At 42.6% G+C, this 18665-nt stretch overlaps 1 protein-coding gene across 2 annotated transcripts in view; it reads left to right on the forward strand.

Moving 5' to 3' along the window:
• Window positions 1-730, forward strand: part of ATP13A4 (ATPase 13A4) — a 141237-nt gene extending 140507 nt beyond the window's left edge. The window contains exon 31 of one of the 2 annotated variants that reach the window (XM_066241702.1): window positions 52-730. In XM_066241702.1, the coding sequence (XP_066097799.1) occupies window positions 52-264 (213 nt within the window). In that variant the 3' untranslated portion in view covers window positions 265-730. The remainder of the gene's footprint in view (window positions 1-51) is intronic. The other variant, XM_066241703.1, reaches the window with a different exon arrangement.
• The last annotated feature ends 17935 nt before the right edge of the window (window positions 731-18665 follow it).

The following is an 18665-nucleotide window of genomic DNA, read 5'->3' on the forward strand; positions in this document are numbered from 1 at the left end:
CCTGGAACCACTTGACCTCTGATTGTAAAGAGCACCTCTTTTATTTTGCAGGAGGCCATTATTGAAAACCGAGCCCTGTGGATGATAATCAGAAGGTGCTTTGGCTATCAATCAAAAAGTCAGTATCGGATATGGCAGAGGGCCTTGGCAAATGACCCCAGTTGGCCTCCACTATACCAAATACCCCACTCTGACCTGCCAGGGTGTGGCCAGGGAGTGTCTTACAGCAATCCGGTGTTTGAGAGCAATGAGGAACAACTTTGAAGGCCATAGGACATCCAAGTTGATAAAACATGTAAACGACAAAAGGGACCAGCTGCAGTGATTTTTTTTAAGCAATGAGCCTTTTATAATGCCAGCAGGAATTTTTGGAATCCAGAACCTGAGAACAAATTAAAGTCTGTTTGATAAAATCCTTTCTACAGAGCAGAACACTGCCCAGGCGAGCACTTTCTCTTGGCCTCTGAGAGTATTGGAGGTGTTCAGTGGATTAAGACTGGGCCAAGGATGGCAATGGTCCAAGAAGGCTAAAGGAGAAGATGGACTCTTTCTTCTTAGATAATATATTTCAAAAATGAGAACTGTGTACAGTTATAGAATTGTAACATGTTAAAGATCATTGTTGAATTCTTATTTCCTTGATAGATAAACAAATGCGTGGGAACTGTCACGCCAATCTTTACTGTCTAATTTTCTTTTCTTTGTAGTACTTTTCAGATTTGAGACATTTCCTTCTACTGCTTCTGGCCTTCCCCTATCAGGGGTCCCCAAACTTTTTACACAGAGGGCCAGTTCACTGTCCCTCAGACTGTTGGAGGGCCACCACATACAGTGCTCCTCTCACTGACCACCAGTGAAAGAGGTGGCCCTTCCGGAAGTGCGGTGGGGGGCCAGATAAATGGCCTCAGGGGGCTGCATGCAGCCCGCGGGCCGTAGTTTGGGGACGCCTGCTACATATCAGTAAGGATAGCCTAAGCTGATGCTGTAGTAACAACTCCCATAGCTCAGTGGCTCAACACACAACTTCTTCCTTGGTCCAGGGGGCTCTTCAGAATAGCTCTCCTCAAAGTGGTGACTGCTTCAATTGGATAGCTGCTCCCACTCAACACGAGGACTCTGTGTTTACTGTGGTAAGAGAAGAAGAGACCGGAAATCACACAAGGGCTCTTTACTGCCTGACCCCAGAAGTAGCACATATTTCTTCTACCACTTATATCTCATTAACCAGGGATGTTGGCAAAGGAACTGGGGAGTACAGTCTCCTGTATTTAGAGCTGACTTCATGGGCATCTGACCGGTATTGTCACACAGGGTCCACACTTCAAAGAACTACACTCTTTTTTAATGCTCTGCTATTGTCATCTTAAAATTCTTTGAATAAAGGTCCCTGCATTTTTTTCATTTTGCACTGAGCCCCACAAATTATGTAGCTGCTCCAGCTTTTACTCCTAGAAAACAAACAAAAAAATGGAACATCACACATGTCAAAGAGCCTTGCTACTGTCCTCTAATCTCTACTTCTCCTGACCCCGTGAACATTTGAGAACCTTCATCTCATGTGCCCAATTCCAGGAATTTTTACTTTATTATTTTTGATAAAAGTTAGTCTTGTGCTACAACATAACATGTTACCATCGATGTAAGTCTTCACACAACCCACATATTTCATAGGTTTGAAGCTTCAGTTTTCAGAAAACAAAACCTTTCCTTATTTCATCATTATTACAGTTTGATTATACTGGATTCATTCAACACAGAAAATACCCAGGTTTCTGTTAGCTTAGCATACAATACTGAATTTAAGTAGAAAACCCACAAATACTATTTGAAAGCAAAAGCAAAATTTCTATTATGAAAATCAAATCCTGGGTGAATGTGGTGGGCAGGGTTGAATGGCTTGACCCAAGACAAGTGGCTAACTTTGCTACTGTCAACATCTGCAATCATTCCCTGCCCTGGCTGACCTCCTGAGCATGGTTGGTGGCTCTGTGACTACAGAGAATTCTGGGAACATGGTGTTTTTGCAGCAATGAAGGCACCTGTTGCTTTTGTTTTTATAATAAGGTGTGAGAATTATTCAAATAGGCTGCAGAATCATTTGTCTTCCTTTGTACAGAAAGTAATGTTTCCATTTACAAAGTCACCCTCAGCAGTGATATGACAACTCTGAATGTCTTTTTCTAAAATGTGGTTTTTCTTATTTTTCAAAAGTGAAGGGCTGTGGTCAGGGCCAGCTGGAGATGGCCTATGACCTAGGAATGAACAAAATCAATGTGTACATCAATAAATCAACAGATAACAAGTGTTGGCGAAGATGTGGAGAAAAGGGAACACTCATGCACTGATAATGGGAATGCAGACTGGTGCAGCCACTGTGGAAAACAGTATGGAGTTACCTCTATAAACTAAAAATAAAAGTGCCTTATGACCCAGCAATTCCACTTCTGGGAATATAGCAAAAGAAACCTGGAGCACTAATTTGAATGAATATATGTACCCTGATGTTTATCACAGTGTTATTTACAATAGCCTAAATTTGGACGCAGCCCAAGTGTCTATCAGTAGATGAGTGGATAAATAAACTGTGGTCCATTTAAACAATGGAATACTACTGGGTCATGAAAAAGAAAAAAATTTTTGCGGTAGAGCGTCAGCCAGGCGTGCTGGAGTCCCGGGTTCGATTCCCGGCCAGGGCACACAGGAGAAGCGCCCATCTGTTTCTCCACCCCTCCCCCTCTCCTTACTATCTGTCTCTCTCTTCCCCTCCCGCAGCTGAGGCTCTATTGGAGCAAAGATGGCCCGGGCGCTGGGGATGGCTCTGTGGCCTCTGCCTCAGGCGCTAGAATGGCTCTGGATGCAACAGAGTGACGCCCCAGAGGGGCAGAACATCGCCCCCTGGTGGGCATGCCAGGTGGATCCCAGTCGAGTGCATGTGGGAGTCTGTCTGACTGCCTCCCCATTTCCAGCTTCGGAAAAATGAAAAAAAAAAAAAAAAGATTTTTTTTTTTTTTTCTAGAGCATGGATGGACCTGGAGAGTATTATGCTAAGTGAAATAAGCCAGTGAAAGAACGACAAGTATCTATGACTTTGCTTATATGTGGAATCTAACGAACAAAATAAACTAACAAACAAAATAGGATCAGACTCATAGATACAGAGAACAGAATGACATCTGTGAGAGGGGAGGGAGTATGGGGGGCTGGGGGAAAAGGTGAGGGGATTAAGCAAAACTCACAGAGGCAGATAACAGTATGGTGATTACCAGAGGGAAGGGGGCAGGTAAGGAGAGGGTAGGGAGGATAAATGGTAATGGGAAGACTTGACTTGCTGTGAACACACAATACAATATACAGATGATGTATTATAGAATTGTACACCTGAAACCTATATAATTTTATTAACCAAAATCACTCCAATAAATGTGAGGAAAGAGCAGTGTGCAGAGCTCAGAGGAATTCTTCACCAAGCGCAGCACTAGCTCATTTGAATTGCACAGTTGTTCTGGACTCTGACAAGGAAGGGCTAATCATCCTCACCTGACAGAGGAGACTTAGGCTGAAGAAAGCCAACCTGAGCCTCAGACACACTCTTTGGAGCAAATCTGTTGCTCCAAAGGGTGGTTGGTGTGATCTCATAGTAAAAAAATGAGTTTTTATTTGCCAGGTGGAAGGAGGCAGCCCTAACAGCAAGGCCTTCTGTTCAGATGAATTCTAGGCATCCTGCCAGATCTGGACTAAAGGTATGTTCCAAACAAAACTAAACCAAAAGCCCTGAGTGTCTCTTTGTGTTTCTGAGACTCAGTTGCTTTTGCCTTGGTCCTAAGTGAGTCCATTCTCAGCAATTTGCACAGGCAGCAGAGAACAGGGATTGGGAGACTCCAGTCCCCCAGCCTCACTGTCCTAAAGTCTTTGCTACAAGAGACTCATTTCGAAGACTATTCTTGAAACTAATTATATCTCAGAGACAACAAATGAAGGAGCAGGAAGTGCTTAGCCTGGACAGATGGGGAGTCTGGGCATGTGAGAATTGTATTTAAATATCTGAAGGATCACCATGGGAGAGAAAGCTCTGACCTGTGCCTGGTGGCATGACCACAGAGTGAGCAGCACTGAGCGGGGGAAACGACATGGAGGCTGCCGCCCTCACAGCACTGATGCAAGTGGAAGCTGGGGACCTCATGAGGTGCGGGCTCTGTGACATTGGAGGTGCAGGTGGAATGTCAAAGACCAATTACAGAAAGGAGTCAAGTATCAGATGAAATTCAATGACCTGCAAACTTCCTCTCAGACGGGATATGGCCAGTGTCTCAGTCTTCCGCTGTGACATAAACCACTTAGTGCCGCTGCCCCCACAGACTATGAGACTGACGCATGAGGGGAGATGAGCAGGGACGATGGGCTTCCTGCCCTGCAAGGTTGTACAGTGTGGACAAAGAAACTTGACTGCGCTGTGCCTCGGAGAGCGGCTTCGAATGGGGGTAAGAGCCGAAAGAAGAGGGGCACAGCCTGACGGCCAAACGAGCGACTTCAGAATCCCGTAGAAACTGGTGTTTTGCCCTGGCCGGTTGGCTCAGCAGTAGAGCGTCGGCCTGGCATGCGGGGGACCCGGGTTCGATTCCCGGCCAGGGCACATAGGAGAAGCGCCCATTTGCTTCTCCACCCCTACCCCCTCCTTCCTCTCTGTCTCTCTCTTCCCCTCCCGCAGCCAAGGCTCCACTGGAGCAAAGATGGCCCGGGCGCTGGGGATGGCTCCTTGGCCTCTGCCCCAGGCGCTAGAGTGGCTCTGGTCGTGGCAGAGCGACACCCCGGAAGGGCAGAGCATCGCCCCCTGGTGGGCAGAGCATCACCCCTGGTGGGCGTGCCGGGTAGATTCTGGTCTGGCGCATGCGGGAGTCTTTCTGACTGTCTCTCCCCGTTTCCAGCTTCAGAAAAATACAAAAAAATAAAAAATAAAAAAAATTGGTGTTTGAAAATTTTGAGGAAAAGAACATGGAAGAGTTCCCTAACCCAAGGGCGGAGTTACCTGTGCTCAATGTGCTTTCCTGACCAGGACTTGGAGGAGAAAAGGCCACAGTCACCTGATCCAGATCATTACAGAGGGTTCCCTGTATGTCCACTCCAAAATAAACGGCTCTTATCCACAGAGAACTGTAACTCAGGCTCTCCTCACTGATACCTAATGATCTGAGAATGGAAACATGCTTGTGTCATATGTGTCCTTACGTGCTCACACAAGTGTGCATGTCTGTATCCACATGCACCATGTCTGCAGACGTGATGACTGGAAAACCTGATTATTTACTCAGAGCCATGTGTTTAGTTTATGCTATAATAAATTATTCTGTATTTAAAAAGGCAAGTAAAATCTATATGTCGTTCTCTAATCTCTTTCTTTCTCTCTTTTTTGGCAAATAAAATCATGGGGTCTATTCCAGTAACGTTGAATCAAAGCAACATCTTTATAAAGTTCTAGTCATTTCCTAACGCTGCAGATGCTATTATTCCCTGCTTCTACACAGGGCATTAAGAGTGTATGAAATATATTTTTATACCTGTTCTCTCATTCAAGCCTCATAACAATCTTGGGAGGAAGGCCAGACAAGAATTTCTAGCCTTCTTATTTTGATGAGGTACCAGACCCTTCAAAAAGCTCAGTAACTTGTCTAAGGACACACAGCGACTGAGAGAAGGAGCAGGAGCTGGATTCAGACACAGGGCCTCTGTCTATGAGTTCCCTGCAGTGTCTTTCCCATGTTTCCCCTGGATGAAATGTTTGTAGCGCTGAAAAGCAAGGAGACAAGAAAGGCACCCACCCAATGGATTGCCATCATGAGTATAATTGCCTTTAGAAAGAGTCTTTAGTTTTTATATCTGTTGTCTTGAATCTGATCATCAATCACAGAAGAGGTAAACTCCCACTGCTGAGCAAGTAAAATGATAAAACCAGAGAAACCTATATCTCTGCCGGAACTTTGCTCAGCCCCTGCTCTGTGCAGCTTCGTTGGGGCATAGAGAGTCTGTCTTGGTTTGAACTATGCTCACTTCTTTATGCATAAAAAACAAACAAACTTGAAAACTGCTGCCACACAATATTTGTCTGCGCTTTGGTTTCCATTAGACTTGTTAATGTGACCCTTTATACTTTATCAACAAACTTTCTTCAAAGTTGAACAGATGTATACAAACCAACAACAAAATCTACGTCTCCTGGACCTGAGAGAGCCGTGGCCTTCTCCAGCACATCACATTTGTCCTCTGGAAGATCGCATTTGCCATCTTTTCTGTTTTGAATGATCCTCCTCTCCCCCAGCTATGGTTGATTTCTTCTCCTTCGGGTTTCAGCTCACATGTCCCTTCTTCAAAGAAGCCTTCCCTGACTACTTTATTTCAGGGTGTCCTTGCCCCAATAGCTCATTTGTTTTCTGTATAGTACTCAGAAAGCCCTTCAGGTGGTGGACGTTGAGAGAGTAGCACTTGTTCGAGGTCACACACTTCAGAAATGAAAGACATGATTCTAAAATCTAAGTCCACTGATTTCCAAGTCAAATTCTGTATGTTCTTCACAGCTGGCTAGTACTGCTAATCAAAGTAGTTAATTCACCAGGAAAAAGAATGTAGGATGCTGTGGAGCAATGCCCAGGGTTGGCTGTAGAATACTCAGAGGTCATCCAGACTCTCCCAGTCTTATTTCCTTGCTGTCTTGTCCTAACTCTCTCTCTTGAGTGTTTCATTCAAGTCCATGGAAAATATAATGAAACACTGGCCTGTGATAAAGGCTGCACAGAGATCGACTACAGAAACTGCTGAAATTGTAGATGCTGCACAACTCAAGGGAGCACCATTCACATTATGTTGCAAGCTGAAAATGATGACTCTGGGTAAGTGAGAACTTTAGTTTTGCAATGACAAACATGGTTGTGTAGTGAAGAGTCCCACCTATTCCTCCTCCAGTCAGTCCCTGTACTCTCTCAGCAATGTCTCTCATTCAGACCTCTTCTCCAGGACCCTTGACCATCACCTGTGTAGTTATAAGAGCCTCTTAACTGGTCTTCCTGACTGAGGTTTCTCTTTTACCTTTGCTTCTCAAGGTCTCTGTGAATTCTATCACCCAGCTCTGATCACGTCACATCGGTGGTTCGAAATCCTTCACAGTCTAAATTATCAAATAAGTATTTACCAAATAAAGTACAGATTACTTGCTAAGGATTTCAAGGCCTTTGCACTAGCCTCTGGCCTCATCTTAAACATTTCTCCTTTTACTCAGTAATGCTACAGACTATTATTCTCAGCATTCCATAACTCACTTATTCTCATCACACAGTAACTTTTTCACATCAATACTTTTGTTTACCCTGTTTTCTCTTTGGGGGAACCAATAATTCTTACTCTTATATCCACAATTAAAATCCCACCCACATCTCGAGATACAATTAGAATGCCACTGATTCACCAAGCCAGAGGGAGATAGACCCCTTCACCTGCACATGCATCGCGCCCTGCATATCTTTCCCTCGTGTGGTGTGCGGCTCTTTTAATCTTGTCTTATGGTCCTGTAGTGTTTCAGCTTCCTCCAACTCCCATGCAACCCCACTTTAACTAGAGACCCCATTCTCTGAGGATAGAGAGCAAGTTTGATTTATTTCATCTTCCCACTCTGCACCTAGCACAATCTGTGGTGGGGTTCAGCAAGCAGCTGTGGTGTGATTGAATAAAATAAACACAATCACTGTTGATTTTTTTCTCTTCTTTGTCTGTGAACATCTGTTTTCCATTCAGTACAAAGAAGTTTAACTAAAACAATAGGACTATGAATAAAAACAACCAAAAGTACAAAGTATAGCGATTCCAATGTTGTGGTTAATGAGTACGGCTGTCCATTTATACAGTGGGCGTATGGAGGTGGGCTGTGGAATTAAAGGGGTAGGGTATATGCTAAAATGACTATCTCAATATGTAGAGGGAATTAAAGGATTATTTGTCCATGAATGCATAGATTTTGCTAGGAAGATACTCAACCCAAGAGAAGAGACAATGGCAGCAAATAAACTTGTTTAGGGAAAACGGGCAAAATTTGAGTACGACTAGATGTGTATTTTTTCAGGCTGTTTTCTGGTTTTACTCTACCTTTAGGAAATTTCTCAAGGGCCTGAGTAAAATAAATCTGTGATAAAATGAGAGAGACAGAGGGAAATAAATAAATAAATAAATAAATAAATAGAGGCCAGAGTGTAATAAAAGCAAGAGAGAATAGCCCTGTGGCATCTGTCACCTGGCAGTGATGTGACTCTGGGAGCACAGGTGGAAGATGTGTATTGTTACTGGTTGATGGCATCACACAGAAATAGAAAGGTGACATAAAGAATCTAAGTATGTCTCTAAAAAGAAGATAAAAAATGGTTAAAAGAGATCGAGAGTGACCGGGGTGACACAGTGGCGTGCAATCGTAGAGGCCTGGGATACCCTGCAACCAATGACAGCATCAGCCAAGGCTCACAAGAGCCTCATGGGAGCAGCAGAGATCACCTCAGGGTGGTGGGCTGTGACCCATACAGCCAACTCAGGTTGCAGAAGGGACGAGCACACTAACCAGCAGTCCTGCATGCAACACTTTGTGGACCTTCTTAATGACTCACGAGGGACTTCAGACTAGCAAGGCTTCTGTGATCCTGTTCTTGACTACTGTCCAGGTTCACATGACTGAGAAAATATAGTTTATAAAGATAGAAAAGATGCCTCCGTGAATGCCTGTCGGCGGAAAGTTCATGCAGGAACGTGTAAGGGACAACCACTGAGAAAGCACCATAGAGCCTCATGGCCACTGTGTTCCCAGTCTTCTCAGGAACTGAGCAAAGTACAAGATAAGGTGACTGTGCAACTGGCTGGATGCTTTTCCCTGAAAGCTAAGCTGGGTCCTCTTGTGACCTAGTTTGAGGTTAGCTTGAGAATTTGATAGAGACTTAAATAGCCTCAAGAATTCAGCCACAATCCATGACTATGGTAATTAGAAACTGACTAATCACAAACCTGCTGCTACACAGCCTATTTTTATTTATTTTTTCCCAGGTTTTATTTATTTATTTTTATTGAATTTATTGGGGTGACATTGATTAATAAAATTCTTGGGAGAAAACACCAAAAGTCTAAATTCAGAATCAGTTCTGAAGAATTGATGAGTAATTTTATCCAAATGCATAAGAACTGTAATAGGAGAAACTTACATACGCAGGCACAGCGGCTGCTTCCTCCAGGGGGTGACAAGCTGGGCAAAATCCACGGCTCTCCCAGAACCTGGTCTTTTTAAAAATTTTATTAGGGGGTTAATAGCAAAACCATATGATGGGTATTGATGTAAACCACCCAAAAGATGTATTTGTAAGTTGAAAGATAACATCAGGCAGTTGTTGCACTCTATACATTTATTAACCTTCTTCCTGGGACGTGATGTTTGTCTTTGGGCGGAAGGCTTTGGGGCAGTCAGCCCAGCATGAGGCCGTAGAGTCACAGAGAACAGCACTTCCCAGATGCCCGTGCTGCCCGAGCCACACTGCGTTTCTACAGTGAGCTCCCCTACAAAAATTACATAGGGGTCAGGTATACAATTCTATAAGACATCATCTGCACACTGTAAAGTGTGTTCACCACCGAGTTAAGTCTCCTTCCATCACCATTTATTTCCCCTCTACCCTCCTCTACCTCCCTCTACCTCCCTTTCTCTCTTGTAATCACCATATTGTGTCTGCAGAAACCGGTTTGATCTGGAGATAATTTTGTAGGTTTGGATCCTCCCTAGATGGATCCTGGTGCCAAGAGTCACATTTAAAAAAGGGCAAATTCTTTTATCCACCTATACCTCGCCCTAGCACAACATATAGGTGGTTCACAGGTGTTCCAGGGTTGAGTGGGTGCCTAGGTGAAGACAGGTACAGAGTGGCTTTTGGGGTCCATAGGAGCAGCCACACTAGCTGAAGTCATGGGCTCTTGACTCCCCTCCCCCATCTGACCACTTCATTAGGGGCCACAGAAAACCTGGAGAGATAAAGTCAATCTCAAAATTGTCTCTTTGGGGCAATGTTGTATAGCAATTCAGAGTATAAGCTTAGGAGTCGGGCAGTTCTGAGCTCTAATCCTGACACCTTTGATTTGTGATTTTAAGCAAATGAGTCACTATGTCTATATCTTAGTTTCCTGGGCTATTTTCATGAGAATATTATATATTACTTCATGCATAACTGCAAAAATCAAAGGAGATCGAATGTGGCACATAATTTCTTTTCTACATGTCTCAGGCTTTAAGGAGAATTGTTAGGACTTGGCCTTGCACATAACATAGCTATTGAATGTGTTGTGTGAATCAGCGAAGGAGTAAATAAAACAATGCAGAAGCAGAAAATGAATGAACTGATGAACACACCATAGCCTTCTAGGAACTAAATATATATAATTCTATTTTAATTAAAATGTAATTATCTATGAGTTACTAACTTTAGAATTATTATTTTTTCAGTTAATCTGTTTATTTTTATTTATTTAAAATAAGGTGGAGAGTGACCTGCCTCCAGCCTTTGTTTACAGAATTAGTTACTTCCACTTCAAAAAAGTGAACTTTCTTCTCAGATTTCATTTTGCAACCCTTCTTGTGTAATCATTTGCTTATCCTGAAAAATTACTTAGAAATAAGCCTTCCTTGGATGACTTTCAAGTCTTTAATATCTTTCCTGAGATGCAAAGACCTGTACAAAACAGTTCCGATTCAGACATATTTGCAAGTGGTGTGTAGCTGGTTCTTTTGCTATTGCATCATGCTAGCCCTTCTCTCGGCGGAACGATTCACAGCACTTCATCTCTTTGGAACATGATTCTCAAACCTGACCTATCCTGGAAAACCACAGGGACCTTATTAGAAACAAAGCCCAGGACCCAACCTTGGACATACTCATTCAGGATCTCTGGGACGGGTCATAGGAGCTGGAGCTTTATCAAGCTTTCCAGGTGATTTGGATGATGAATCAGGTTTAGAAACTGTACTTCTAAAAGAATAACTTAGGTTATTTTCCTACATGTGCACTTGTCTTTATAAGGACTCATCCACAATTTTTCCTGCCAACTTCCACAGTGCTGACAGAACATTTTGTGGTATATATCCTTTGGAAATGCTATATTTGTCCCTGTGCATTCTCTACTCTGTATTATAAATGCTGTCCCTGGTGATGATGGACTTTCCTCTTTTGAAGTGAGCCCAGTTATCCTTGCTTTTTGTTAAATACTGTATTCTTTTTAAAAACTGTTTTGATTGATTTTTAGAGAGAGAAGAAGGGGAGAGAAAGAGAGAGTGTGTCAGAAACATTGATTTGCTCCTGTATGTGCCCTGACTGGGGATTGAACCTACAACCTCTGCATACCAAGGCGGTGCTCCAACCAAATGAGCTATCCGGCCAGGGTTTAAGTACTGAATTCTTGACAAAAACAATCACATGATGGCTATGTTCAGTGGGGCAAACATTGCTACCATCCAAAAATAAAAACATAGAATGGTGCTTAATATCTTTTATTCTTGAAGCTGGTTGAAAATTTATGCAAAAAAAAATACAACCCCTTTATACCTTAAGATATTTGTTCTAGTCCATCCTTCAGATAAGGGGAAAAAAGAGTAATTAATCCCTGACCACGGGAAGGTATGAATATCTCAAAGGAATCCCCATCTTGCCAACCAGGTTAGATCACCTCTAATTGATTAATAAGAAATCAACCAGCTTCAGGACATCAATTTAGAAGTTTGTATTCTTTTTAGGATAGATCTTGGGATTAAGTTCACTCTGTAATAGCTATATCCAGCTTGCAGCTTTGTAAATATTCCACCTCCTGTGGAAGCTTCTTGAGTTGACAAATGGAATTGAACCCATTCTTTGAGCAGAGACAAGACCAATTTCAGAAATGCCTTTTCCCTTCTGTTCGGCACCCTTCACTGGGCTCAGTGGTAATCAGCGCTTTCAGCAGCAGAGAGGGGAGCAGAGTTGTGAGTTCAATGTTCACCAAGGTATTTATCTGACAGCACTGGGACATCTCTTTGGCCATATCAGACTCCAGTCCATGACTTACCTGACAAACATGGTTAACTCTTGACTCATTCTTGCTGGCACTTACTATGCTCAGCCAACAAGCCACACAACTGGTGGTCTGTGTAGATTTGTTCTTCAGACCAGTCATCTGGAAAGCCTTCCAGAATATTAAACAGACATTGTGTTTCTATGCAGCTCCTGAACACACAGGGTATGGTGCAATGTGGCATAAGCTCTGCCAGACCTAAAGTCCTTGACAATGTCAACACGTTTTCAGTAGCATGAGATGAACTATTCAAATCTCCTGGAACAACCTTAATATCTTAGGCAGAAAGAATGGTTAGAACAAATTCAAGGTGGTAGCATAGAAAATTTTAAATTAAGGAGAGAAGGAACTGGAAGCTTTAAAGGGAGAGTAATGAGTAACAGCCAGATGAGAGAATGAAAGGATGAAATCTGCATTTACATAGCAGGTGGTCTCCCCCCTTCCAAAACATAGGTTGATGGTGCACAGATCTAGGGGGGCATACAAATATTAGGAACACTTAGTTCTTTTCTGAAGGTGAACCCAGAAACAGACACTGAGACATGAATTTGTTTTATAAAAGAAGTATGCCTGGGAGAAAAAGATAAGGGAGTGGAGGAAGACACAAATAAAAATGTGATTTTGGGGCCCTGGCTGGTTGGCTCAATGGTAGAGCATCAGCCTGGTGTGCGGGAGTCCCGGGTTCGATTCCCGGCCAGGGCACACAGGAGAAGCGCCCATCTGCTTCTCCACCCCTCCCCCTCTCCTTCCTCTCTGTCTCTCTCTTCCCCTCCCGCAGCCAAGGCTCCATTGGACCAAAGTTGGCCCGGGTGCTGAGGATGGCTCTGTGGCCTCTGCCTCAGGCGCTAGAAAGGATACGGGTCAGGCGCATGCGGGAGTCTGTCTGTCTGCCTCCCCGTTTCCAACTTCAGAAAAATAAAAAAAATAAAAAATGTGATTTTGGGAAAAGTCTTACCTTGACCCAATGCCGTCAGGGATCTTTGGAATGTGAACTTCACCTCAGTGTCCCAGGTCTTGGCAAGAGGAAGTGCTGCAGACTCCAGCCTCAGTCATGGGCTCGGGGTTGTTTGGGCAGGGTGGGTGTGGGAAGAAAACTTCAGGCACTTTGGGGCCTTTGCTGGGATGGGCAAAGGGGCTCAAGGTCAATCCTCTGCAGAGTTGCAGGTACAGCTCATTAGAAGCAAACACACAAGTGCCTGTGGAGGTATTGAAGGTATCCAGAGGAATTGGAACAGACCACAGACAATATCTGCTGTAGTTCTAGTTTTCAGTCTGCCACTGACCATCATAAATGAAAAACTCCCTGAGCATCCACCTAATCTGAAAAATGGAATCTTGCAAAGCAGACTGCCTTGTTTGAAAAAGTGACCTATTCATTTACACGGTATTTATTGAGCACCTGCCATATCTGCGACTCCCTGAGCTAAATGCTTGGACGTGAAAATGAATGGTTCTTTCCCTTGAATGTGATAAGAACCATTTTTCACTTATGTATAAGACGCTATGGAAATGGTCCCATAGCAAAATTGGTGGATCAAGGACAGTGAGGACCACCAAGCCTGGGACACATAAAGCGTTAGAAAAAAAAGCACTGACTCAATAATAGAGTAAAACAATTAATACTTATTTAATGACTAAAGAGAATAGGTTTTTAAAATTCCAAACAGAAGCAATTATAAACACAGAACAATTACTTCAATGGCCCACACCAAATTACAGTATCTGCAATGCATAAAGCTAATTGTATGATAAAGCCCAAGTAGAGCCTAGGATTTATCCAAGTTTTGGTACTTACCTCCCATGAGGGCCATGAAAAAGCTAGTTCGGCTACCTAACTTGTGCCTCTACCCTTTTGGAGAGCAGCGGGAGGGGCAGCCATGCCTAGAATAGGAGCAGAAATGAGAATCCCAGGGAAAAGTCGTTAACAAAAGAGGGAAGCCTTTTTCTCATTGATCAGGAGTCAGCCATAATTGGGTGAGGCGAAATATTTCTTTCTTCTTTGTCTCACATGCTCTAATCAGAAGTCCCTGGACTGCCTTGTTTTCATTACAGTTGACACATTTCAGCAATCAATCACTTTCGAACATCATAACTTTTGCCACTTCTTTGTGACTCAGTCTAGGAAGATTGTATAGTTCTAGGAATCTATCCATTCCTGTAGGTTGTTGAATTTGGTGACATATAGTCTTTCATAATATTCTACTATGATCTGTTGTATATCTGCAATGTCTGCGGTAATTTCTCCTCTTTCATTTCAGATTTTGTTTATATGAGTCCTTCTTTTTTCCTTAGTGAGTCTAGCCAGTGGTTTGTCGATTTTATTGATCTTTTCAAAGAAACCATTCTTTGTTGTATTAATTTCAGCATTATTCACAGTTGTCAAGACATAGAAACAACCAAAGTGTCCCTCAATAGAGGACTGGACAAAGAAGATGTGGTTCATATTTACAATGGAATACTCAGCCATAAGAAATGATGACATAGTGACATTCACAACAACATGGATGGATCTTGAGAACATGATACTGAGTGAAATAAGTAAATCAGAAAAAGCTAAGAACTGTATGATTTCACACATATATGGATATAAAACTGAGACTCATGGACATAGATAAAAGTGCAGTGGTTACCAGGGGGGAAGGGGGTGTGGGGGAGGGGGACGTGGGGGACCAGGTAGGGGCAAGGGTGTGAAGAGGGACAAATATAAAGTGAACAGAAAATGATTTGACTTTGGGTGATGGGTATACAACATAATCAAGAGCTCAAATGCTATAGAAATGTTTACCTGAAACCTATGTACTCTTATTGAGCAGTGTCACTGTGTTAAAGTTAATTTTCTAAATAAAATTTAAAAATTTTTTAAAAAGTCTTTTTGCCTGACCAGGCAGTGGCACAGTGGATAGAGCATTGGACTGGGATGTGGAGGACCCAGGTTTGAGACCCTGAGGTCACCAGCTTGAGCATGGGCTCATCTGGTTTGTGCAAAGCTCACCAGCTAGGACCCAAGGTCACTCAAGCAAGGGGTTACTTGGTCTGCTAAAGGCCCACAGTCAAGGCACATATGAGAAAGTAATCAAGGAACAACTAAGGTGTCATAACGAAAAACTGATGATTGATGCTTCTCATCTCTCTCCGTTCCTGTCTGTCTGTCCCTATCTATCTCTCTCTCTGACTCTCTCTCTCTCTCTGTCCCTGTAAAAAATAAAAAAATAATAAAAATAAATAAATAAATAAATAAGTCTTTTGCCAACAGATTCTGAATCATCCAGTTTCTATAAGAGGAGGACACCTTAAAGCAGGGGTCTCAAACTCAACTCAGCATGTGGGCCGCAGACCAAGATCACAGCTGTTCGGTGGGCCGCACTAGGTCTACAAAAGGCAACTGTTACGCAACACTTTTCTCACTGCAGTTGAAAACAAAAAAAAATCAGTACAACAAGCACAATCATACATGAAGTTTACTCAGTGTCACAAAACGACCAGAAACTGTAGTTCGCATCACAACTGCTGTTAACTAAGCTAATATCTAGCTAGGATGCTAGAGAAATGAAAAATACAAGTAGGCCCCTAGGCTTACTTAATTTTATCCAAAATATTTTGAACTTCGTGGATTAGTCTGCGGGCCGCACAAAATTGTTCAGTGGGCCGCATGTGGCCCGCGGGCCGCGAGTTTGAGACCCCTGCCTTAAAGGATCCAGTTAAGCAATGAACGGTTTACATGTCTGTGACCAACGAACCTTGAGCCTGTCAGTGAGAGAAGAGCTCGTCAAAGCCCTTTTATAATATGGGTCACAAGAGCAGCTGGAGGGAAGTAGAGAACACAGAAGATTCACATGCAGGAGCATGGCTCTGGCAGAATGGGCTCAAGGGCAGGCTTCGAGCCTCAATCCTCTCTGGATTCTCCTGTTCAGGCCTAGAACAGACCACACATGTGGGCAGAAAGAACTGAGAGAGCTGAAGAGTTTGGGGAGCTACTGTGCCACCTCCACGGAATGCTTTTGTGCAAACCAGGGGTCCCCAAACCGCATGCGGCCCCCTGAGGCCATTTTTCTGGCCCCTGCTGCACTTCTGGAAGGGGCACCTCTTTCATTGGCGGTCAGTGAGAGGAGCCTAGTTCCCATTGAAATACTGGTCAGTTTGTTGATTTCAATTTACTTGTTCTTTATTTTAAATATTGTATTTGTTCCCGTGTTGTTGTTTTACTTTAAAATAAGATATGTGCAGTGTGCATAGGGATTTGTTCATAGTTTTTTCATAGTCCGGCCCTCCAACGGTCTGAGGGACAGTGAACTGGCCCCCTGTGTAAAAAGTTTGGGGACCCCTGGTGCAAACCATTCAAAATCTAGTTCCTTAACTGGACCATTCAGATTTCCATTTTCTGGCCCCAATCCCCCGCCCCCGGGCTCTTTTTTTGAAAAGAATAAAATAGAGCACACATTGCAAATATTATTGAAATCCTTTTGTATGGTTAAGTGCAAATTTTAGTTCATACTTAAATTACTAATTTGAATAATAGCTTTAAAATTAAAAATCATTTTGCTTTTCAAATTTTTAATTGTTTTAAAACTAAAGAATGGGTGAAGAAAATAAAATATTGCAGGTATTTAGAACTATTTAATATTGCCCAAATTTTACCTTTTGCAGATGTTTTGATTTCAATAAAATGCATTTATTAGTTACTGCAATGTTACTGTTAATTATAGTGTATGTATTTTTTCTTCTTTTGTAAACATACATTCATATGATTCAAAGGTATTAACTCATTACTTCTTCTTTTATGTCCAGTAAGATGTATTTTACATCTCATTTAAAAAAAAATTATTTTTACTGGCATATTTATACTACAAAATTCAATAAAAAAACATTTTTGTGCCTATGTATGTTTATTTTCTAGTCATTCTTGTCATTCATTTCTTCGCATTAAGTGAAAAACATTTGCCATATAAAGGAGGAGGTGTAAAGAGTGATCTACTTTGGGTACCAAATACGTTACACCACTGCCTCTTCACCTCAAGTCCTCTGACTGTGACCCTCGCCCACAGCACTCCAAGTTCACTGGCTTCCTTCTGGGCCTCCAGCGTCAGGGTTTTGACACTTGATATTTCCTTTATCTGAAACCCTTTTTGCCCAGGTAGGCTCAAGCCTGAGCCTTAATGTCACTTTTTCAGCAGTACTTTCCCTGACCACCTTAATTAAAATGCAGTTTCACGTTCCCTTCCACCCCTCTCACTCCTGACCCCTGCTGGCATGGCCTATTGAATTCCTAACCTATCTCTCTCAGAGGCAGGATCACTGTCTGCCCGATAGTGAAGTTGGTTTTGTCATTCTCTCCCCACTGAAATGTCACCTCCGTGGCGCAGTGCCTTTTGATTGCTTTGATCATTGTCATCCTCCCAACTCTTTCAACAGTCTCTTATAGAAAGAAAGAGCTCAGTAAGTATCATTCAGTAAGTTAATGAAGAACTGTAAAATGAAGGAATCAGATTAAATACAGGGTAAGCAAATCTGATGTAAGTGAAATTTTATACACATGTGCACATACATGTGTGTTATTCTTGGGAGGGAGGAAATCTACAAAGTTCAGATTCTCAAAGTTCTCTGTGACCCATGAAAGTGAATGAGCCACAGACTCCAAGACACCTTAGCAAGTCCTTTGCACTACTGGATTCTGAGCGTTTCTCTCTCTGTCTCCATCTGTCTCTTCTGACCCTTTCCATGTCTTCCCCTGTAGCAGAGTCACATTTTAGTGCTGTTTCTTTATCACTCAGGGCAGGATTAGTGTCTAATTCATTTCCCTCTCCTCTTTGATCCTAACCCTGGTGTGAGAGCTTAGAAGCTGTTTGCTAAATGAATTAACAGGACAGGAAAAAACTCAGGAGTAATTAGAAGATCACTTTTCACAGTTTGGGCTCTTTTTTGTTCCCAGATAAGATAGCTTTTATTTCTACTCATCTAAGATATATTCACCAAATTCTCAATCTGCTGATCTCTTAAGTAGAACTTCAAGGCAAGGAGTAGGAAAGGCCATACCATGCCTTCATCTTGAATAGCCATTTTTGTGTTTGCTAAAGGGAGCACCCTCTGCTCTGTTTTGATCTGTAGAGAATAGTTGTTGTGGTGCAGTGGTGATTAGGGTTGGAAGGGGTAAGGGTTGGTTGGTTCTGCTTATAAACAGATTAAGTACAATTAAAAAGTACAGATTTGCTAACATCTTTAAATCTGTATTTCAAATAGAAGATTAGTCATGTATTGAAAGTCAAGGGTTTTCCTAAGCTGTGGTAGTTACAATGAGCTCACTAGGTCACTTAATCAGATATAATATTCTACTCCACACCCTGTCACATGATATTAGTGTCTCTCAGGTATGCTGTCCCTTAACCTTCAATCACCAACGCCTTACTCTTTTCCACCTTGTATAGCAATCACCTCTGCATGGTTTTGCCTTTTTCACCAGACCTTGAGTCCCCCAAGGAATAGGATCCAATCTAATCCATCCCTTTATCCCTCACTGAGATCATTATAGGACCTTTGTGGGAGAGACTGCTAGATGACCACCAAATTCA

Source organism: Saccopteryx bilineata, chromosome 8 (genome assembly GCF_036850765.1).
Source record: "Saccopteryx bilineata isolate mSacBil1 chromosome 8, mSacBil1_pri_phased_curated, whole genome shotgun sequence".
NCBI lineage: Eukaryota > Metazoa > Chordata > Mammalia > Chiroptera > Emballonuridae > Saccopteryx > Saccopteryx bilineata.